The 22,331-nt window shown below is 40.8% G+C and overlaps 1 protein-coding gene across 2 annotated transcripts in view; it reads right to left on the bottom strand.

Moving 5' to 3' along the window:
• LOC143288378 (transcription elongation factor SPT6-like) overlaps nucleotides 1-19,370 on the bottom strand; it is a 51,488-nt gene extending 32,118 nt beyond the window's left edge. Inside the window, exons 1-15 of one of the 2 annotated variants that reach the window (XM_076596778.1) lie at nucleotides 19,322-19,370; nucleotides 16,624-16,804; nucleotides 15,553-15,761; nucleotides 14,608-14,815; nucleotides 14,005-14,086; nucleotides 13,202-13,295; nucleotides 12,291-12,380; nucleotides 6,511-6,597; nucleotides 5,887-5,988; nucleotides 4,930-5,043; nucleotides 4,394-4,483; nucleotides 3,460-3,599; nucleotides 2,619-2,851; nucleotides 1,574-1,703; nucleotides 216-366 (exon numbers count right to left, since the gene is read on the bottom strand). In XM_076596778.1, the coding sequence (XP_076452893.1) occupies nucleotides 216-366; nucleotides 1,574-1,703; nucleotides 2,619-2,851; nucleotides 3,460-3,599; nucleotides 4,394-4,483; nucleotides 4,930-5,043; nucleotides 5,887-5,988; nucleotides 6,511-6,597; nucleotides 12,291-12,380; nucleotides 13,202-13,295; nucleotides 14,005-14,086; nucleotides 14,608-14,815; nucleotides 15,553-15,761; nucleotides 16,624-16,795 (1,902 nt within the window). In that variant the 5' untranslated portion in view covers nucleotides 16,796-16,804; nucleotides 19,322-19,370. Of the gene's footprint in view, nucleotides 1-215; nucleotides 367-1,573; nucleotides 1,704-2,618; nucleotides 2,852-3,459; nucleotides 3,600-4,393; nucleotides 4,484-4,929; nucleotides 5,044-5,886; nucleotides 5,989-6,510; nucleotides 6,598-12,290; nucleotides 12,381-13,201; nucleotides 13,296-14,004; nucleotides 14,087-14,607; nucleotides 14,816-15,552; nucleotides 15,762-16,623; nucleotides 16,805-19,115; nucleotides 19,137-19,321 lie in introns of those variants that run through there. The other variant, XM_076596779.1, reaches the window with a different exon arrangement.
• Nucleotides 19,371-22,331: the final 2,961 nt, after the last annotated feature.

The raw sequence follows: 22,331 nt of genomic DNA, 5'->3' as shown, positions 1-22,331 counted from the left end.
TCAAAATGTCTATTACAAAGTCCAGATGTAGAAGAAAAAAAAAAGTTTGCCTGGAAACAAAACACTGAAGAAATAAGCAGACCAGCAGGCAGTTTTCACACATTCTGTCATGGCACTCATGTTGTCTGCATGTGCATGTGCGTGATGCTAAGTGACTGCGAGTGAGTGTGTATAATCATGTGTGTACGGCAAGCAAGTGCGCTAGGACCACCTACCTTCAAGCCCTTCTTTGTTGGCTGCACTTTCAGTTTGGCACGCTCGTAGTAGGTCTGCCGCACAGCCTGACGCACCAGGGGGTCATGGGAAATCTGCAGGGCCACCATATATCGCACTGCCTCCAGCACGTCTTGCTCGCTGTTGAACTGCCTGCAAGCACATAACATTTTATGAGTTACTAGTTGTTGTTTTTTTCCTTTCACCTCTCGACTGCTGCTGACCAGTTAAAGGCGAGTCACCTCACGGAGGTGAGGAGGAGCTTACAGGACAGGTTGTTGGTCACCTTGCTGACCAGTACGCTGGTCATGAGTTAAGGGCTTGTCACCTCATGAAGTGAGGAGCTCACAGGACAGGTTGTTGGTCATCTTGCTGACCAGTACGCTTGTCACGGGTTAAGGGCTTGTCACCTCACGGAGGTGAGGAGGAGCTTACAGGACAGGTTGTTGGTCACCTTGCTGACCAGTACGCTCATCACGAGTTAAGGGCTTGTCACCTCACGGAGGTGAGGAGGAGCTTACAGGACAGGTTGTTGGTCACCTTGCTGACCAGTACGCTGGTCATGACCTAAGGGCTTGTCACCTCATGGAGGTGAGGAGGAGCTTACAGGACAGGTTGTTGGTCACTTTTCTTTAACTCATTCTGCCCCACAGTCACATGCCTGCTACAGCTCTCGCTGCACCAGCACTACATGAGACCATAGCAGAAAAAAACATATCCATTAAAACGGCGACAATCGATGAAGAATTGTTGATTTTATTGGTCAAACAAAGCTTTGTTTTCATGCTTCCTGAATCCATAAATGGTTCAGTTTAGAATGCCAACAGTGCCAAACAAGAATAAATGAAAATTGGAAAGAATGTTGATATGAGAATACTCCAACCTGGTCCACAGGGGAAGTAATCATGGTATGAGTCAACTTGTAACTGGAGTGGAATAAGTTAAGCTTAGTCCAAAAGAGTTCCAAAGGGTTTGCACTGATAACGCCGATATTTTGAACATGAGCTCTTAGTCCAAAAGAATTCCAAAGAGTCCCCACTGATAACGCTGATATTTTGAATGTGAAAGCTTAGTCCAAAAGCACTGCAGAGAGTCCCCATTGATAACGCTGATATTTTGAACATGAAAGCTTCGTCCAAAAGAACTCCAAAGTATCCCTGTTGATAAGGCTGGTAGTTTGAATGTGAAAGCTTAGTCCAATAGAATTCCAAAGTGTCTGCACTGGTAACACGGATATTTTGAACATAAAAGCTTGGTCCAAAAAGAACTCCAAAGTGCCACCTATTGATTCTCCTTGAGCCAGGACAAAAACCCTTGAACTTCCAGACACACCCCAAGTTAAGTTTCTTCCCCCACTCACGGGCAGACGTAGTCCTTGGCAAGCTCCCCGGGCTCCACAGGGCACTGCTGCACGTCATGACGCTGGTAGTTGTCCCTCAGGTTCTCACCCACCTCTGATGGCTTCAGACCAAACTGCCGGGCAATGTCGTCTGAAACAAAAACATGTTAACACATGTCTTCATAAGACCAAACTGCCGGGCAATGTCGTCTGAAACAAAAACATGTTAACACATGTCTTCATAAGACCAAACTGCCGGGCAATGTCGTCTGAAACAAAAACATGTTAACACATGTCTTCATCAGACCAAACTGCCGGGCAATGTCGTCTGAAACAAAAACATGTTAACACATGTCTTCATCAGACCAAACTGCCAGGCAATGTCATCTGAAACAAAAACATGTTAACACATGTCTTCATCAGACCAAACTACCAGGCAATGTCATCTGAAACAAAAACATGTTAACACATGTCTTCATCAGACCAAACTGCCAGGCAATGTCATCTGAAACAAACACATGTTAACACGTCTTCATCAGACCAAACTGCCGGGCAATGTCATCTGAAACAAACACATGTTAACACATGTCTTCATCAGACCAAACTGCCGGGCAATGTCATCTGAAACAAACACATGTTAACACATGTCTTCATCAGACCAAACTGCCGAGCATACTGTCAGAAACAATCATGTCTTCGACAGACCAAACTGCCAAGTAATGTTGTCTGAAACAAAAACATGCAAAACAAAAACACCTACAGACCAAACTGCCCAGCAATTTCATCTGCAAAAAACATGTAACACATTACGTCTTTATCACACCAAACTGCTCAAAATCTCAATGACATTATAAAACACATGGCAGCAAGTTTATGGAGAGGTCCGATGATGTGCCAGTGGGTTACAGCCATTAAACGATAAATAAGAAAGAAGCTGTGTTCCAAAAAAAGACCGTCTGATTTTTACTGCAATTTCAACCACATAAAAAAAAAACACCACAAGGTAGCTAAGTCAGTCCGCAAAATCTTGTGAGAGCTAGGCAGCCAGAAGAGAAAAAGAACTGACCAAGCTTGGCGTTCAGGCAGATAGAGTAGCCGCTGCGCCGGGTGGCCTGCTTGGTGAGGTTTTCGCGGGGCTCCGGCTCCGCGTTCGCCTCTTCCCCCGGGGCTTTTTCAGCCAGCTCCTCTGCCCTCCGCTTCTTCTCCGCATTACGCATGGCCGGAATCTCATGGCCATAGTACAGCAGGAAGTGCTGGTAAACGTCACGCATCTCTTCCATCGTTTGGACGTTCTTCACTCTGGAGGATTTCAAAAGACAAGCGTCAACATGTGGGTGATACAAAGCACGAACTCAAAAGCCCCAGGAATGATAGCAACAAACTGTTGTAATTATAAGTCAATCCCCAACCTGGAGCTGCAGAAATACAATCAAAAAGAAGTCACCCATTCGCTGTGTGATTTGTTTGAATGCGTTGGTACATGCCACTCAACCATGTGAATAACTGTACACACATGTCCCTCTGTTTGTCACTGTTAAAAATGAAAGGCCTTGCAGCTTTTTTACAGTCACTGTGGCAGTGATTTCATATTCACTGTCTATGGCTTGGCACTGACAGGGCACAATCTTCGTTTCCAACATTTTAAACTTTCCCCTACCGAAGTCAGGTACAAACCAGAGTGGAGTGAGGAATAAAGTGAGTTTCCTAAGGACAAATCATGATGCTGAAATGCGGACTTTAAATTCGGATCAATGAATCTCACCTGACCTTTTTCTCACCTCTAGAGACACCCCCTAATCCACCCCCCAACCCCTTATAAAGCAAAAACCAGTCTGTCTTTCCAGGGGCGTGACTTCTTTACCAATTCATTGTTAAATGGCTATGACCCACTGTCGCCATCATCTTACCTGTCCATATCCTGCTCAGTCAGAGGGCGGATGTTTCTGCCCAGTCCTTCAGTCTCACTGCCAAGCAGCTCCCCCAGATACATCTGCATCTTCTCAAACAAGCGGGTCAGGTTCTTCCTTCGCGTCGTCAGCTGAGTCCACTGCAACAAGGAAACAGCATTCATCAGTCGATAAACCCCTAGTGCAATCTGACCAAAGTCCAGTCAGTTATGCAACAGGATGACTGGTAACTTTAAGATAAGAGCTGTTCTGACAGAGCAGACAAACTTGCTTGATGTTTGCTGCATATAACATGCACACCACATGTACCATCTGTTCAATTTGATTAACGCAGGCCTGAGTCTTCCAGTCCGGATACCATGTACCCAGACAAGAAATTAAAAGGTCCCACTGCTTCATGCAACCATAAGAGAAGTCAATTTAGGGCTTGGCACAGGAAGACAGGGTCTAAACCATCTTCTGCTGTTTCAACCTTCCCCAACCGAAGGTAGGTCCCAATTCACACCTGGGAAGAGTGAGGAAAGTGGAAATGCCTTTCCCAAGGACACACTCACAAAGTTTAAACAGGGCCTCAAATCATGATCACCAGGGAACACTGGATAAGAAATCCAACATCTAATCAACTGAGGACAAGGGGAGAAGCTGACAAAGCCCAAGTGCGCGACTGCCTGTAAGTGAGAAAGAGGGTATCCTGGGCCATATCTAAACACTCAAACTGCCTGCCTAAGTGAATCTACACTCACAAACATCTTTCGATTTTCCTATCTTCACATGTATATTCTTTACGGGTTTAGACAAAGGACTCCCTCTGTCAATCAGACTCCTGGCAGTGTCTAGTAGGTGTCTGGAAAATTTACGTAGCATAATTTCAAACAAATTACCTACACACATACATACACAGCGTAACTCCTGTAAAGGAACAAATTTCACACACCTTTTCATCCCAGTGATATATTTTCCACAGATCACGGATGTTCAGTTCCGGTTCCACGTATTCCTTGCGGTAGAAGGCAATGAATGGCACCTGTACACAGACGGAAGCTATGTAAAACCTCTCAACGATACAGCCACTCTGAAAAGGGGCATACACACGTCTTCTCAAGGGTCCACTGCCTACACATCCAATGAAATTCACGTCTTCCTTTTCAGTCTCTCCTTTTCAAAAGCAAACTAGAAAGAATGGAGTATAACATTTTCCAGTAAGAAACTAATCCAGTGTTTGTGGGGCTACAATTCCCATGTTCACTCAAACCTATAAATGGGCTGTCATGTGTATGATCAGTTTTAACCTTGCAATTTCTGAAGACTTTCTCCTTTTTCGGTGCTGTGCATGCTGGTTATGTTCATGCTTCCATACCCTGACTGATATGTCAGCAGCGTTCTTTCTTGTTTACTTTGTACATTTTATTTCACTTTCTACGCCAGGGGTGCATTGCGTGTGTATGGGGGTGCGGGAGTGGGGTGGAATACCTCTAGGCGCTGATTGCGCATGAAGTTGATGGCTTCCTTGATCTTGTTGATCATGCTGGTTCCACGTCGGCCTGAGTAGTTGTACTGAGCTGTCTGGTCCTGGTCAATGTAAGACTGCAACAACAGAGCCAACATAAGCTGTTCAGACCATGCACAGCGCACCTGCTGTTCTAAACAGACACCACACTGCCTGAAACGCGTTCAGAAACATCATGCATCTAAGCTGTTTTTCGAGAACACTTTATTTAAGGTTATGCTCATACGAAAACATCTTTGCACAGCTATGGAGATATTTGCATTTGACACTCTGAAAAATGATTCCAGGACTGTATATAGTGACAAGTCACCTTCCACAGAAATGAACGACAACAAAATTCACCAATCTTTGTAAGCAATCTAAGAAAGAATAATCTTGAGAGCAGGTCAGCTGACACCCATACAATCGCAATGGTCGGTTTGTAGCTCTATCATGTTTACTCCCAATAAATTTCCAGCATTAAAAAAGTCTAATGTTATATATACTCCCAATAAATCTTTTCTTTTTCTTTTTTCCAGCACTGAAAAGCCTATATCATTGCTAAACTTTGTTCTCACCCCAAGATTACATGAGCTTCAAATTAGTTGATAAATTCTAGAGTCAAGTAAGTGGGTGTGCCTGACAGAATCTTCGCTAAAGCTATCAGGTCAAAATGAGCCCTCAACAAAAAATGAAAGCACTAATAAAGTCTTCACTGAAAAACACATCACTTCTAGTTTCTTTCATACTGAAGCATTTTGTAACAAAACTGATGTTGCCATTCTCACCCCCAACAAAATTTCCCATCTTAAACCATTCATTCTGCTGGTGTAACGTTCCTCTCCAAGACCTGATCCTGCCCTGGAAATGGTTCTCACATCATTATAAGACTGTTCCAGACTTCCATGCTAAGGCACAAACTGTGCATAAGCGTGTCCTACCTGTGCAGTGATGGTGGGCGTGGCAAAGGCCTGCTTGTAGATCCAGTCAGCCTCCTCCTCCAGCTCATGCTCTGCTGTGCTCACCAGTGGGATCTGACGAAGCTGAAACACCCCCCCAAAAAAAAATTGTGGGCATGTAAAAACAGTAATAAAAATCTAATATAAAACAAAAAATGGAGTCGACCAGAAACTTGTTTTTGCTTTAGTGATTAAAGAAAAACAAGAAGAAGAAAAAAAGATTTCAGTTCAATATCAACAAAGTTAAATCAGAACCTAAAGTCATTCACAGCCCATGAAATCTAAAATTTAAATAAAATTAAAATTACTTTTTATATGTAGGTAACGTGAAATACATTTAGTTTAATGAAATTTTTAAAAAATATTGCGTTTAAACGAAAAGGAAGGGGTGGAACTGATGACTGGACTCAAACATACAGAATGAGAAGTAAAGCATTTGTGCAGGTACTCAGAAATCCCAGGCATTCAAAGACAGACTGGTTAATACATTGCTGATGGATCATCACCAGCCTTGCATCACGGAATTTCCTCAACATTCCGAGGCGATAAGAACAGAATAACGTCATTAATAACAGCAAAGAGGCTGCACATCAACATTCAAATTACCTGGAAACGTTCAGGAACGTCCGTGGTCCTGATCTCATTGTCGGTTTCTGTGAAATGACCCCTCTCCAGCTCACTTGGCTCAAACACCTGGGGAAAAAAAAAGGAGAAAAAAAAGTTAATAAATGCTGCATGTCAAATAAATGTTACATGCTATCAGACTGGTGACCCACTAGAGTTTCATGCCCAATGACCACAGAGCAGTATGCAGACAGGTGGACATAAATGCATCATCTCATATGAAATGAAATCCAAAACAGCTGTCAATTCTGATGTGCTTTTCACGGTACTGAACCTTTACATTTAACGCGCAGACCATTGTGTTAAGTCTATCATCACTCACTGGCTCTGACCAATGTGTCAGTAAATTGCTTGAACATTTTTCAATGGCTTCTCCAATCACACACAGAGTACAAGCTTTCACCAATCAGCATACAGCACTCCTTGTCACGTCTCAGACTCCCCGTGTGTACTGTTAGGGCAGCTCCCATCTTCACTCAAACCAAAGTCCAAACACTCGTGTTCCATATGTCAGAACAAAAACGCATGTTCCTTTGCCTTCAGTCTTGATTATGTGCCCATGAGATATCCATGCCTTTAGTCTTGATTATCCTCCCATGAGAAGTCCACCATACACAGTCCACTTCAACTGCTGCTGCCTGCTTACACTGTGTCATCAATGCTGAAACTTACCTTTGAGGCTTTCCCTCCCTGATCTGCAGGCTGTTAAAGGAATGGAAATCGTTTTGTTTCGGGCTAAGTCAGAAAACCTTCAGAGAGAAAGGAAGACACAAGGGAACAGATGATCATGTCTTGTTTTAGTAGGCAGTGACACATGGATGGTTTGCAGAGAGTGTGTTGATCCACTAGTTCCCTTCAAATAACAATGAATTACAAGTGCACTCTCTTCACGTTCAAAGTGCAGGAAATCCACAGATGATGAGGCAGGTGGCAGTATGGTGAAATACAGATGATGAGGCAGGTGGCAGTATGGTGAAATACACAGATGATCAGGCAGGTGGCAGTATGGTGAAATACACAGATGATGAGGCAGGTGGCAGTATGCTGAAATACAGATGATGAGGCAGGTGGCAGTATGGTGAAATATACAGATGATGAAGAGGAAGGTGGCAGAATGGTAAGACACTCATCTGCTAGGGACTGGGTTTGGGTTGATTCCTTCTCTCACCCTTTCTCGTAAGTTTGACTGGAAAAATCAAACAGAATGTCTAGTCATTCGGATGAGATGATAAAATAAGGCCCCCTTGCTGCACACACTTGACGCACTGAAAAAGACCCCACAGAACAAAAGGGTTGTTCTCTTGCAAAATCCTGGAGAAGAGAGCCACTCTGATAGGTACACAAATATATAAGCATACACCCAAGGCCTGCTAAGCTGCCTTGCAGATGTGGTGTAGCGAATACGGATTTGTCTGAACACAGTGACACCTTGCTGAGAAACTGAAACTGATGAGAATGTCAATCAGGATGAACAGCCAAGAAGAAGAAGAAAACGCGTTCCAGCACGCACTTGCAGAAAGATGTTTTTCCAAGCTGAATGATGGTATTTACAACCTTGAGTATTTATATACCTGTGGCCCAGCTAGGCAACACTGAAGCCCGACTCTTGAAAGCTGGGGAGCGAGTGAAGAAATGGAAGGCGGAGGCTGCCAAGTACACCCCTTGTACCAGGCAGCAGGAATGGGGCTGTCACGGAGACTGCCGGGTGGAAAGCTGGGCCAGTCAGCACATGGATGCTGCTGAAATCCATCAAGTCTGGCACAGTGGAGGTGAGCTGTGGACAGGGGGCTGTCAACAGTGACAGGGTACCCAGCCTCCACTTGTTCTTGAGTACAGCATGGTTGCTCCAGACGAAGCCGGGACACCAGGCAATAGTGATCAGACACATTGAGGGTGGTATCAGCACTCGTGGACTGGAGCACAGGGTCGTGGGATCTTGTCACAACCAGGTCAAGGGTGTGGCCTTTTCGATGGGTTGGGAACCTCACCTTCTGTTCCATTCCAAACTCCTTGAGTAAGGCAGACAAATCCTGAGCAAGACGATTGGTAGAATCGTCCACATGGATGTTAAAATCACCAAGAATAAGGATGCTGCCTTCCAGCAAGTTGCAATATTCAAGCAACTTGCGGAACTCAGGAGAAAAGTGCGAGTCAGCATGTGGATTCCTCCTGTTGCGGGGTGGCCGGTACAGGCAAAACAGGTGAACATGGAGTTGTGGCAATCCCACGGACAGGTGGGCCACTTCAAAAGAAGTGTGCTGAAAACTGTAGCTGGGGTTCGACAAGTAGGGGAAGAGGCATGCGTTGATGACGAAGGCAATGCCCCCACCACGCGAACCTCGAGGAAATGATAGCGTCTTGTATCCCTGGGGTGTTAGGTCATAGCACTTGGTCTCATCTCCACTGGGTTTCAGCCAGGTCTCCGTGATGCAGAAGATGCCAAATCCATTTTTTTGAATGTAGTTTTTAATTGCAGAGCGCTTTGCTGTTTGTCCAACTGACCGAGAGTTGAACTGTGCAATGGTGAGAAATTCACGACTGGCACACTCTGGACAAGGCTGCATGGGAACTGTTGTTGAATTCAGAGGTTGTTTAACGGTTTTGGCAATATCAGCTACTGGTTGTTTAACAAGTCTAGCAAACTCGGTTAGCAACTTTGCTCTGATGGCAGAAGGAGATGCAACGGTGGGCTTCGTCAGTGTTTGTTTAACCGTACTGGCAAAATGGGCCAAACAATTTGTCTTGAAGGTAGCAGCAGGCATGTCTTGGTCAACGGCAAAGTGCAGGCAATCAATCCGTCGCCTTTTCCTCCGGCTTGGACCAGAAATGGTCTGTCAAAGAAAACTTGGACATGTTACGACTGAGATGCCTGTAAAAGAAAAGAACTTGTCACACATGTTTCAAAATCAGAACTGCCCAGGCCTGGGACTTCTCAGTTGTAGAACTGCAGTTTACAGTAGAACGTGACGGCACTTCCACAAATACACTCTTCATGTCATCTTCTCCCTTGTACTAACCAAGTCATTAGGGCTAATTGTCAGTAATCACATGCAAAGATGCCAATCTCCAAGTCCCAAAGACAAAAAAGAGGAGGCACCGACACATGACAAACTCACCAACATAAAAGGGCTAACATTGACAGTGACAATCATTTACTTTATTCATGACATTTCTTTCCCTTTCTCTCTTAGTGCTTAGCTGTTTGTAGAGATGCCCTGTCAAGTGTTTGTAGGAACATTCCGAACAATCAGGTTTGGTAGGATCATTCAGACTCAGAGCCACATCAACAAATGTGCATTTTCTCTATCCGAGCACCGACACTGACCAAGACACAACATGATTTAGACACGTTCTCATGTTCAGTAAAATGATTATGCTGACTGGTCCACTCAATGCGGTTTTAATGTAAACACACACGTGATTAGCTGAGCATCATCACGCGAGACCAGGCAAGCCTACCACCAAATCTGATTTTAAGGAACAACACACATTAGAATCAGGGGCAGGGTACTATTTTCAGGAACTGAGAACTCAGTTCCCGCAGTTTTGTGTTTTACATATGCTCATCTGTTTCAATATGGCGTCGGCAGTCATCTCGGCCACTCAATTTTACAAAAAAAAAAAAAAGAAAAAAAGCCAGCAGCACAGATGTCGCAAAACATGTATGTCTCCTTTCCTTCCTTCTTGAAGGTCTGTGGACGCTTCACTTGCTTTTTCATCGGGCTTGAAGGATCATCAAAGTCTTCAGTCTTTCTCTTCAATGCCATCATGCCTCCACTTTCAAATGATTGTCTGCGTTCAAGAAGTCGGTGCTTACCCACACGCGCATTGGTCTTGTCGAAGTTACTTCGCTGGTGACAGAAATCGAGCGGACTTCCACAAAATGGCTTTAGTACTGTTCGGACAGTTCCTGCTTTTCAGTAAGTGGCTTCGGTAATATTCAGCAACATTTCCGTAAGTCTTGATGGTCTTCAGCAATGGTCGGAAAGCCATCTATGGGTACACGTGTACCCACCAGATACTTTGGGGGAAAAAATGTTACGGTTGGATTTTCTGGGACATGCAGCAAATATCCATATTTCTGGGACACCCTGTCCATTTTATCAATTTTCCTGGACAAATACAGGCCCTCAGTAACAGTAGGCATGTCTGTGAGACCAAGATAAGTAGCAACTGCCCTAGCCTTGTGATCAATAGGTCTACAGCATCTGGGTAATGTTACGACAGGAAAGCATGCGACCATGCTGTGTGGTCAAAAATGAACTTGTCGGAACAATTTTGATGTTTTTGTAACATCAAACAAAATGAGAGAGAGAGAGAGAGAGTTTATGTGTGCATGACTGCATACATGTGTATTGTTATCAATGAAAGCCTCTGTGTAAGTGTGTTTGTGTGTGCGTGTGTTCAATTCAACCCTGTGTGTGTGGTGAAAGAGAGGCAAGGATGGGGAGAAAGAGTGTGTATTTGTGTACGTGCATATGTAATAATGTATTGCTTTTAATAAAATACTGTGTGTGTGTGTGCGTGTTGTGTGTGCACACTTGTGAGTGTATGTGTATGCGTGCGCATATGTGTAGGCATGTGAGGAATGGTAAAATGTGTGTGCATATCTGCGTGTTTGTGCGTCAATCTATGTATGTGTGGTGTCTGTTACTGCGTGCCTGTGTGTGTGATAAAAAACAATGGTGATAGTGAAATATACCGATATCCAAATGACAGACAGAGGTCGCATGCATGTTTGAACAAAACACGGTACTACATGCAAGAAAAGCAGACGAATCTCTGCAACGTCAGCTAATATAAATAATGTGTACTAAGTGCAGCTAAAAAACACTGACGTCAAAAGTTTATCTTCAGTGACGAATGTGTGCGGTGCTTTTTAGCTTTCGCTGTATGTACTCACACACACACACACAAAACATGCAAAAGGACAAAAATTCTTCAAAGCCACACACACCAAAAAATGCCACACAGGCAAATAACACTGTGGAATGGATAGACAGCCTGTGCCCATCCCAGTATTACCAATATCACTACATTATCACCAAAACAATACAGCACAGACAGTACATCATAAGACAGCAGAAAAGAGTGAAAAGCAGACGATGGTGAAAAAAAGAAGAAGAAAAAAGCAGAAAGAAAGAGAGCAACAGAAAAAAGGGTAAATTTCTAGCACAGAATTTTTAGGTGGGGATGCGAATCGACAGACAAACAGAAAATACGAAAAAACTTAGCTGTGTGGAGAGCACAGGAACAGGAGTCATAATGGCTGCTGGAAAAAGAGGGCGCTAGCCAGTGGGACAAAGGGGAGGTTACCTACTTCAGCCATAGTTTCGTTTTCTCCGCACAGGCGGATAGTAGTTTGCAAAGGACAGGAATGCCAGACCCCTGCCGGAGTCTGCACTAGTTGGGTCACGGTTAAGTATGTGTAATTAAACTCTCTTGGGCTAATGCAGTCTTCGCACCAAGTGTAAAACTCAGCAGACTTTCCATGCCTCAAATCTTATTGTTTTGGATGACTGAGATCTGTTACATAAATTGTTTCTAACAATATATTCAGATTACAAAAAATGCCTACACAGCGGGATAAAAACGGTCATACATATAAAAGCCCACTTATGCACTCATGTCCATACTGTGAACGTGGGAGTTGCAGCCCACGAATGAAGAAGAGATGATTAAAAAAATGGTAAGAGACAAAAAAAACAACAACAAAAAACAAACAAACAAACAAAAAAACAACACAACAAAAACAAACTTACATCAAAGATGCTCTTCTTTGTAGCCCGCTTCTTTTGCTTTTTAGCACGAGCACGAGGCTCTCCGTCTTCCCCAATCTCATCGTCTTCATACTGAAAAGAATACAGACAACCCTCACATATAAAACATGTCCAGAACCCCACATTGCATTCACGGTTTGTCCATTCATACTGTAAACAATAACAAACGAAGCTGACAAACATACAAAAGCATCAACAGTATATAAAAAGAAAAAAAAATAATGGTGGTTAAACACATAGATAACAAGCGATACTGGGTGGTTATCATACAAAAACTCTATGTAAATACAGACCTAAATCTGAAGCTTAACACGAACATAAATTCAAACTCAGTTTTGAACAACACTTAAGAATGGAAATCTATGGAGGCAAAAGAACTATGAAAGGTAAATAGCAAACAACAAACCACACTAATGTACACTCTTAGAAATCAGACACAAAAACACATCACCAGCCTTTGCTGTTGACCATTCTCCACCAGTTCGTGTACAGGTAAACGACCCCAGAATTTACCTTCTTCACCTGTTCACAAGATGGCTCCAATCGCAAAGCAGGAATAGCTGAAAGTTGTCAGCCTTAGTTTAAACTTACTGAGAAAAATATGCATATGACTGTGCTGCTTTCGTATTCAATACTCTTTGTGAAATAAAATCACTCTGTGCTTCCTCTTATCCAACTACTTTTTCAGTGCAAAAATACAAAGACAAAAACCCCCAATAAAACAGAGGGCCTGAATGCCACATGTCTAAACAGTAACTGTTCAGGAAAAAAACAACATACACTGCCACTTCATATGACCATCCACAATGATAATAAAAATGTAAATATCTAAATGTATTAAAAACAACAACAACAACAAAAAAAACCAGAGGAGGGTGATAAACCTGCTTTACCTCATCATCAAAATCTTCTTCCCCATCGCTGTACCCTTCAAATTCTTCGTAATTGAAGTCCACGCCAAAGATGTCTTGTGCCTCTTGCAATGCTCTGAAAAAGAATAGCAATAATATATAACGTGCATGGATGTCTGCAAATGTACAATCAGAAGAAATGTGTGAACATTTGTATGCATATGTTCATTCATGTGTCTGTGTATTCTACCTCTCTGTGTGAGGGGAAGGGTTCTTTATTTATCAACAGTCCACTGAAACTGACAACAAAAAAACTGAAGTACCCAAATTTCTGGTTGTCCAGTTAGGAGTAGTCTGGGGTCCCCTGTTCCTTTTATCAAGCCATTGTGTACACAGCTCCGTTATTTCATTGTTTTAAAAATGCAATAGTAATCTTTAACCATCTTTTTTCCTGCTCTGAGTAAGTATGTGTGACTGTGTTCTGGAGGGGTGAGGTAAAGAGCTGGGAAGGATGGGTGAAAACACAAACTGCTGTTTCAAGCACATGTGTACCATGGACAGCTTGAAAAACATGTTTCAAAAATGAAAAGTTTCAGCCAAAATGTTAGTTATTCAGGGGTTTATAATCATAGCTGTGGTTTTTCATTGGGCAAAAAACACTACACGTAAGTGTGTAAGAAAACAACTTTGGTTATGAATGGCGCATTCACCGCTGCTTGTCAAGAATTCAGCATCATTTCACCAAGCCCTAAAGATGAAAACTCTGCAAGTTCCCAAGTGGTTCTCAACTTTGTTTTTAAACCCTGTGTATGCTCTCTGTGTTTATAGAGTTTAACACCACTTACTTGTCACTGTGGATAATGTGTTTCTTTTTCTTCCCCTTGCTGATTGGTCTGCCCTCATCATCCACGATGAAGTCGTCAATGTCTGAAACGTTTCAACAAATTAATCAGTTTCTCAGACATAAGCGCCGCTGACATTCTTGAAATTTATCAAATATATAAACTGTATGGATATGGAACCCCACTTACAAAATCTTCAAGACAATGAACAAGACATTTTGATTCATTTTCCTTCCAAACCAAATGCAAACACACACACACACCTCAACTTGTAATAGAACACATTCTCATCCAGTTCTTTTAACGTTACCCAAACGCTTGATCTTATCATACCATGCTCAAGCAGAGACAGACCTATTCAACAATATAACACTCACATACACCGACAGTAACTTCACGCCTACATTCACATTTCAACTTGATCTATACATACCCACCCTCACACTACCTTCCAACACAAAACACACATAAATCTGATCTATCACTACCTTCTAACACAAAACACACATAAATCTATCCATCATTGCTTTCTAACACAAAACACACATAAATCTGATCTCTCACATGATCAACTCACACCTAAACTGAAAATTGAAACTGACGTACCAGACTCCTCCTCTTCATCCAAATCGCCAAACTCATTCCTTTCCTCGGCATCTCTCTCGCGTGCCGGAGTGGCTGACACATCTTCTCCAGCGTCGTCGTCGTCATCAAACAGGGTTTCCTTGATGGCTTGTTTGCCATCAATCTCTGCAGCTGACTCCTCGTCGTCACTGCCTTCATCAGACATCACCCTGATGCGTTTACGCTGATGCTGGAAAACAAAAGTCATACCCTTGTTGTTGGCATTTTTGTTTTTTTGACCAAGTTTGCAATGCATGTAAAGTAAAGGAACCCACCACAGCAAAAAAAAAAAAAAAAAAAAAAAAAAAAAAAAATTGCCTGTCGCAAACTTCTGTACAAATTCCACTTTGATAAGAAAACAAAATTTATACACTTGCTGACAGAAATAAAAGGAGTGGTGCTGCAGTGTTGTGGTGTGCTTTCTCCAGAGAAAACAGCCTGAATCCACACAGAAATATGTGTTGTCAGAAAAGGTAGTATAATACAAGGTACACTATTTTTCTCCACTGCTTCAAAATCGCAATGTCACTCAACAATATCATTTCATGAAGGCTCAAGTATAATCATTCTTCCTTTGTGGGTTTTTTTATTTTTTATTTTTTTTAAATTTTAAATACTAAGGTGGTGGAATGCCAGTTCAAGTCCATTTCCTTCAAAACTTTTCTTTTAAGAGAACTTTCGTAAATTCAGGTCAGTCTGCCCACAAAGAAAAATTATCAAAATTCACTCTTCATCCTAGGCTTGTTGTCAAAGCTTTTATAAAAAAACTACTTCTGATATGAAAAGAAAACTCATAAAACTGTACAAACAAATTTTACATTTCTGGAATGAACTTTAACACACTAAGAATCCCCTGAAATATTTTGATTTTGAATATCTATACATTTCTTAAAGGTATAGAAGATAAAAAAAAGACAATGACAGTACCTTTCGACTGACTTTGACACCCAAGTTTTCCTCGAGAAGATCATAGTCATCATCCTCAAGCCTGTCATCAAGTTCGTCGTCGTCGTCATCTCTTTTTCTCTTCCCATCATCATCCTCTTCACCACTATCATCTCCTTCTTCTTCCTCTTCATCAACCTCATCATTGTTTATGATGAAACCTTTCATTTCTTCATCTATTGCTGAAGGGTCTGTTCAAAGGAGAAAGAGAAAATAAATCCATTATAAATAAGGTCAACAAATAACAAAACATATCTACACATCAAAAATAAAATAAAGCAACAAATTTTTTCAATCCTTCATTGGATCATTGAAAGAGGCAGATTTCAATGGCTCTAGTTATCATTCCAGCTATTTGAGAAGAAAAAAAACACATTCTGACAGCAACCATCTAATGATCTATGCAAATTAACAGGATAATTTCTATTCGCTGCATATATCAACCCCGTTTAAAAAACCAACAACACAACAGCGTTTTACGACCAGACTACATCACAATCTAAAATATAAGCTGTCACAAATACATCTTCGTTAATCTAAAACCATTGTAATTGTGATTGCTATTTAACCTTAGGCAAAGGCTGACGCAGTGAAAAATGGGAACAACAAATACTATTAATAAACTAGTTAAGAAATAAGTCAGGCAGAAAAATTCTCTCACAAATCAAATATCAAAATATGCTGAAAACTATCTCAGTGTCTGGTAATCAAGATTTAAAAATGAAACAAACAAACAAAAAATGACACTGATTTTATATAATCATTCTTTGACAGGAATGTTTCTGATGCAAACATCAAGTAAAGTAAAGAGTTGAGCAATCATTCAAAGAAAATGTTCTAATTGCTCCTCCTTGAGTCCTACTCTCAATAATGCAGACATCATTAATTTTCGAAATAAACAGATTTCAGCTCATAATTATAATAAAGTCATTTATAACTGAGATATGATGCTCCAGACTTGAATGCATTTTATCACATCTGTTAAAAAATATACACTTATTCTTCCACGGATGCATTTTTCAAAATCTGAAAAGACTCCAACCATCCATTTACCTTCTTCCTCCTCATCATCATCCTCATCGTCATCCTCAATCCGTGCCCGAGCTTTCTTTTTCTTTTCCTTCTTTTTCTTTATAGGCATCGCTTCAGCTTCAATGTCAGAGCCTGACATCTCTTCTGAGCTCATGTCAGACTCTTCCGCCTCATTCTCAACGAAATCTGCCATGACGGACTACTGCAACAGAACAAAATTTTCAATATAGAAACAGTGCAGACCTTCATCTCTATTTCACTAACTGTGGTCGATCAAAAATGACTCATTCACTGAAATGGATAGACTGAAACTAAAGTGAGCTCCATTTACCCCTACAAAGCAAAACTGGTCATCTATTATTAATAAATTACACATCACATTTGATTTACATTCATCGGATGAATAGACAATCAGATAGTTACATACAGACGCACACAGCCACATACAAAATACACAGAAAAATAATGTTTTGAAAGTAACATCATAGTGCCTGTGTAATGATTTACATACAAATGGAATTTGTTTGAAATATTTTATTTTTGTTTATCTTTGCATGCAGATTCAAAGTATCAATCAACTTATAATATGGCATTCATATTGACATGATATTTCTAAAAATTAACATTAACTGGCCAACATTTGACTTCGTACTGGCTGATGCCTCTGGAAAGTTGCAGTTTCTCAAGAAGGCATCACTGCATTTGGACAATTCCAGCATCATTGCATTTGGACAATTCCATATAATATATACACTACACCACATCTGCAAGGCAGATCCCTGACAGAAGCATAACTCAACAAACTAGTCAGGCCTTGAGAGCAAGCATGTATATCTGAGAACCTTTCACTAGTTTCAGATTGGATTTCTTCTACAGAATTTTGACAGAGGAAAATAATTCATGTTCAATTGTTACTACTATGCTAGTTTCTTTTCCAGTGCATCAAGTGCATACTGCACACAGGACCACCATTTAATTTCATTTGAATGATTATATGTTATGTCTAATTTTCCAGTCGAACTTTGGAAAAAGGGCAAGAACAGAATCAGAATCAGGATAACTTTATCTCAGTAGGAGGAGGATTTGATCAGACCCTCAAAAATGATGAACTGGCAGAAAAGCATCTTAATCATTCTGCCACCTCATTTTTCCGCTCTAATTACAGTGCGTCTCCAATTTCCTATTTTAGGACCCTAAAATTAGGGACAAAATCAGGGACAAAGATGATGTGAAAAGATAATGCCAAACCCTAATATTGTTGCCTGATGACACTCGTCTTTCTTTTTCTTTTTTTAATTTGCTGCTTTCAGCTCTTTTTCCTCAAGAAAACAGACACAAAGTTGATTGAATAAGTGCTTAATCTGTAAACTCTATCTGACGTCTGTGCTGCAACTAAGACAACTGCCTGCTCATAAAACACAAGTGCAGTTAACATGTTTATTTTTTGTCATGCCTCTCTGTTAAGGTGTTTCTTTCAGCTGATCTTTGAAAAAACGGTCATAAATGTAAAATGTTACATGTCTGTATGGGTGTTAGTGTGTAACTGAAACCTGGCTGAATGATGCAGGAAACGAAAGATGAGCAGCCAAAGGCAGCTGTCTGTCGGCTTTATCCACGTGTGCAACTGGTTGTACAAATGATGCCATGTTTATAAGGCGCCATTACAGGTCATTTTGTGCCATTTTAACTTTAAAACAATGTACCACGCATATATGCGTGGAGGCCGAAGCTGCGCTGGTCACGTCTCACGCATATCTGAGTGGTAGCGCCATTTGTAGTTAAACACGCGGCACGCATCTGCATGCCAATTTTTGTTTTGAAACAGACTGCCTGTCAACAGTCTGAAAAACGCATGGAATTCCACATACCAATCATCCGCCTATTTTTAGACCAGTTTCTGCTGACCTAGCGTTATCCTGTTGAATCCCCAACTTGAAACAAAGGACTCAAGACCAGGCATTTTGCTATCAAGGATGGCATCGCAACAGACGAGGCGGACGGTCATGTCACTTAAGTAGTGCTTCAAGAAGTTGTTCAGAATGGCTCTTTCGATGAAGGTACTGTTCAGAAAATGAAGATGAAGACTGAGAAAATGAAGACGATTTACTTGAAGATGTTGTCGTTACGGATGACAGTGAAAATGACGAAGAAATTGACGATACTGCGGAAACAAGTGTAGATAATGGCGATCCTGATTTTCAACTCGAAAACGGAGAAAGCGACAGTGACAGTGATGATTCGTGTCTTTGCTTCCTTGCAGGGCTGATACAAAGGCGGTGATAGCATTAAAGCCTAATTCCTGTTCATATGGGTGAATTAAACACTCGCTGTCATTTCTAGTCGCAAACATGCCCAAATATGCACGAAAGGTTTCGCTGCACGAAATGTTTCATTGAAATATGTCCAAGAATCTAGGATATCAAAGTAGGAAATTCACATCTACAACCAATTACTATGACTATTACTGTTACCACATGTGAAAACGAGACTTCTCGATAAACGACATACTGTACCCGAAGTTCATAAGACGAAGGGATAAAAACGCCATGATATCGTACTCCGCGTCAACAGTAGCAACCACATTATGAACAAAACTGTGCCGTTCGGGGGGGCGTCTTTTCCTTTTTTTAAATTTTAAACCAAAATAAAACATCAAACCATTTATATGGTAGCCCTTTCATTCTTTCAGACCAGACACGGACATCAAGCAAAACCGTACCTTCTCTCTTCGCTCTGTCTCTGAAAAATGGATGAAAAACAGGAAGTTGATAGGATGATGGGTCTTTTTCACTTCAACGTCATTTTACCAAACCTTACTGTAAAAAGAGAAGGGAGGACCAAACGCATGGTCTTCTTTCAAGGGAAAGCTGTTATTAACGTGTCGACATACTTAGCAAATATCCGCATGAGAATTAAAATTAAAGATACAATAAGTAAGGTCAACGAGTGAGATGGATCATAGACTTGATTCTTCTCTGTATTTCATCACCCTACGTTACCAAACTGGGAATGACAGGGGTCAAAAGGGGAGGGAGTTGGCACTGAATAGAAAAGGAAATTTATGGTGGGGTGTTGTGGTGGGGAACAAACTACTAATGCGTTCCGTGATCATTTCAGCGCATGCGGTCTGATTAGTGATTATATTGCTGTTCAATACATTGTAAGATAATACAGTGCCTTGTTTAAGATAAGAAACAATAAAATAAAATAAAAACCATAAAAAACAACAACAAATGAAAAAAATATTGAGGCCAACAATTGACAAAACAAAACATACATTAAAACTACATAAGTATCCATATATATACAGAAAAAAGATCATCTGAAAATGTTTATGCAATATGTATATATATATACATACATATATATATATATATATATATATATATATATATATATATATATATATATATAATCCGATTACACAATCCCTAAACTTTGGAAAACTAACATATTTCATGCCATCTTAACTGAGTGCAGATGAATATTTTCGACTTGAATATTGAAAGAAGGGTTGGCTCTTGTGTCGAGGATGATTGTATTCATTCCCAATCTTTCAATTTGTTGTGGCTGATTGCACTGTTCTGATGAATCATTTGGCGTCTTTTTGTCAGCAAACGTGTCAATAATTTCCCTTGATGATTGAACCGCATTTTATGGCAAACTTATTGGAAAATAACAAGTATTCAACAACAAAAAACAACAACCAACAAACAAAAACAAAAAAAGAACGAAACCGATTATAGAAATATATACCGGAACTTGCAACCATTTAGAGCGCTAAAACAACATCCGGGTCAACCCCATGTTCCCCATGTCTGTTTCCCATGATTTCACAGAATAACAGAAATGTTTGGCTATAGGCTAAAAGCCTTTTGCCCTCATAATCAGTGTCCATTTTATGTGCTTTTGGATCACTTGTTGTGAACAGACCCTTGTTTAAATCTGGCACAGTGTATACTATATTTATCTACAGCTCAATAAAGATTTAACTCTGTGGAAAATACATGGTTCTTAAACTTTTTGTCAATGTGATTTTTGAAGGCGTTTACCGATGGTGCATTGATGGTGTCATAGGAAAGGTTATTCCACAGATTTATGATACGGTTAGTAAAGAACTTGCGGAACTGGTTAGTTACGAAATTTTGTTTATTTTAAGTTGTGCCCTCGAGTTTTATCATAGTTAGCCAGTCGGGTACCTCTTGGACCATGTTCCCCTTCCGCCAAATTTACGGGGTTTTTTTTTGTTGCCTTTGTTTCCACACTGAGGTCTTTGTTTCCCCAAGGTCTATGTTACTAATGTTACTATCAATATCAGATAGTTATGTTAGACAAAGATTCATGGGATAAGAACAGAGATTTAGAAAAGCAGTTTGCACTTCAAGAAAGTGCCCATGAGTGTAAAAAAAACAACAACAATGAACTCATACTGTATGCGAGTTCATTCTATTTTTCAGTTTTTACCCTCACGACAGTATATCAAAACTGAGGCAGATCATCTCACTAGCTTACAGGTTAAAACAAAATGCTTTTAAAACAAAATATAGCAAAATGTCACATGCAACTGTGGAAGACTACTCTCAAAACAATGCTCTTTACAATGTGAGGCCATAATGCTGATTGCTCTTTTTGCCTAGATTTTATGGAAAAATCTCATAAATTTTAGCGAAAATTTTGTACTGTTAAAATTTTCAGAAAGTTTGCTTGTGCAGTTGGACATTTGATTTAGATAGGTGTACAGTTAGATTTGTTCTAGGTTTTCGCTTCTTTGTACATACTTTTTTCCCCCTCTGAAATCACATGTGGATAGATGCTAAACTGAAGAACACACACACACACACACACACACACAATAAAGAATGAGAGTAAAAGAGAGTGAGGGAGAAAGACCAAGTTTTCTGCACAATATTCTCAGCAGAACAGCCATGCGAATGAGAAATGAAACAAATACAATGAGTTTGATATGTTTTATTCTGTTTTCACTGTACTTCATATATGTATTTGACTGGCATGCATATAAAGATCAATTGCAAATGAAACCTTAGTATGTAATACTTAACTGTCACACACACATTCAACACAGACACACACGCACACACACACACACATGCATGCATGCGTTGTGACACATATGCACATGTGCATGCATGTGTACATACACTTAAGTAGGGTCACAAATACACCCATTCAAAGTCATAAACACTGAGCACATGTACTCAGAATTGAGACAGAGAAGAGACTGGGACAAACAGACATGCAGTCAGAATTCATAGGCTGTGGTGTGTGGCATTAGCATTTAGCTAAAATACACATTAGTAATTTCACTACTGGTTGGTTTAAGTAACCATCTCAAGACATCTTTGTGTGAGTGGTGAACTCATGAGTAACTAAGGCTTCAGCCTTGAAATACATGTACATGATACTGTGATGAACCATGACACTGTGATGAGCACTCAGTCAAAATGTGGAGTGATGGCCTAGAGGTAACGCGTCTGCCCAGGAAGCGAGAGAATCTGAGCGCGCTGGTTTGAATCGTGGCTTAGCCACCGATATTTTCTCCCCCTCCACTACCTTGAGTGGTGGTCTGGACGCTAGTCATTCGGATGAGACGATAAACCGAGGTCCAGTGTGCAGCATGCACTTAATGCACATTAAAGAACCCATGGCAACAAACGGGTTTGTTCCTGGGAAAATTCTGTAGAAAAATCCACTTCGATAGGAAAAAACAA

This window comes from Babylonia areolata, chromosome 12 (genome assembly GCF_041734735.1).
Source record: "Babylonia areolata isolate BAREFJ2019XMU chromosome 12, ASM4173473v1, whole genome shotgun sequence".
Lineage (NCBI taxonomy): Eukaryota > Metazoa > Mollusca > Gastropoda > Neogastropoda > Buccinidae > Babylonia > Babylonia areolata.
The sequence above is the reverse complement of the archived record's forward strand: the minus strand, read 5'-3'. Positions and strand labels throughout refer to the sequence as shown.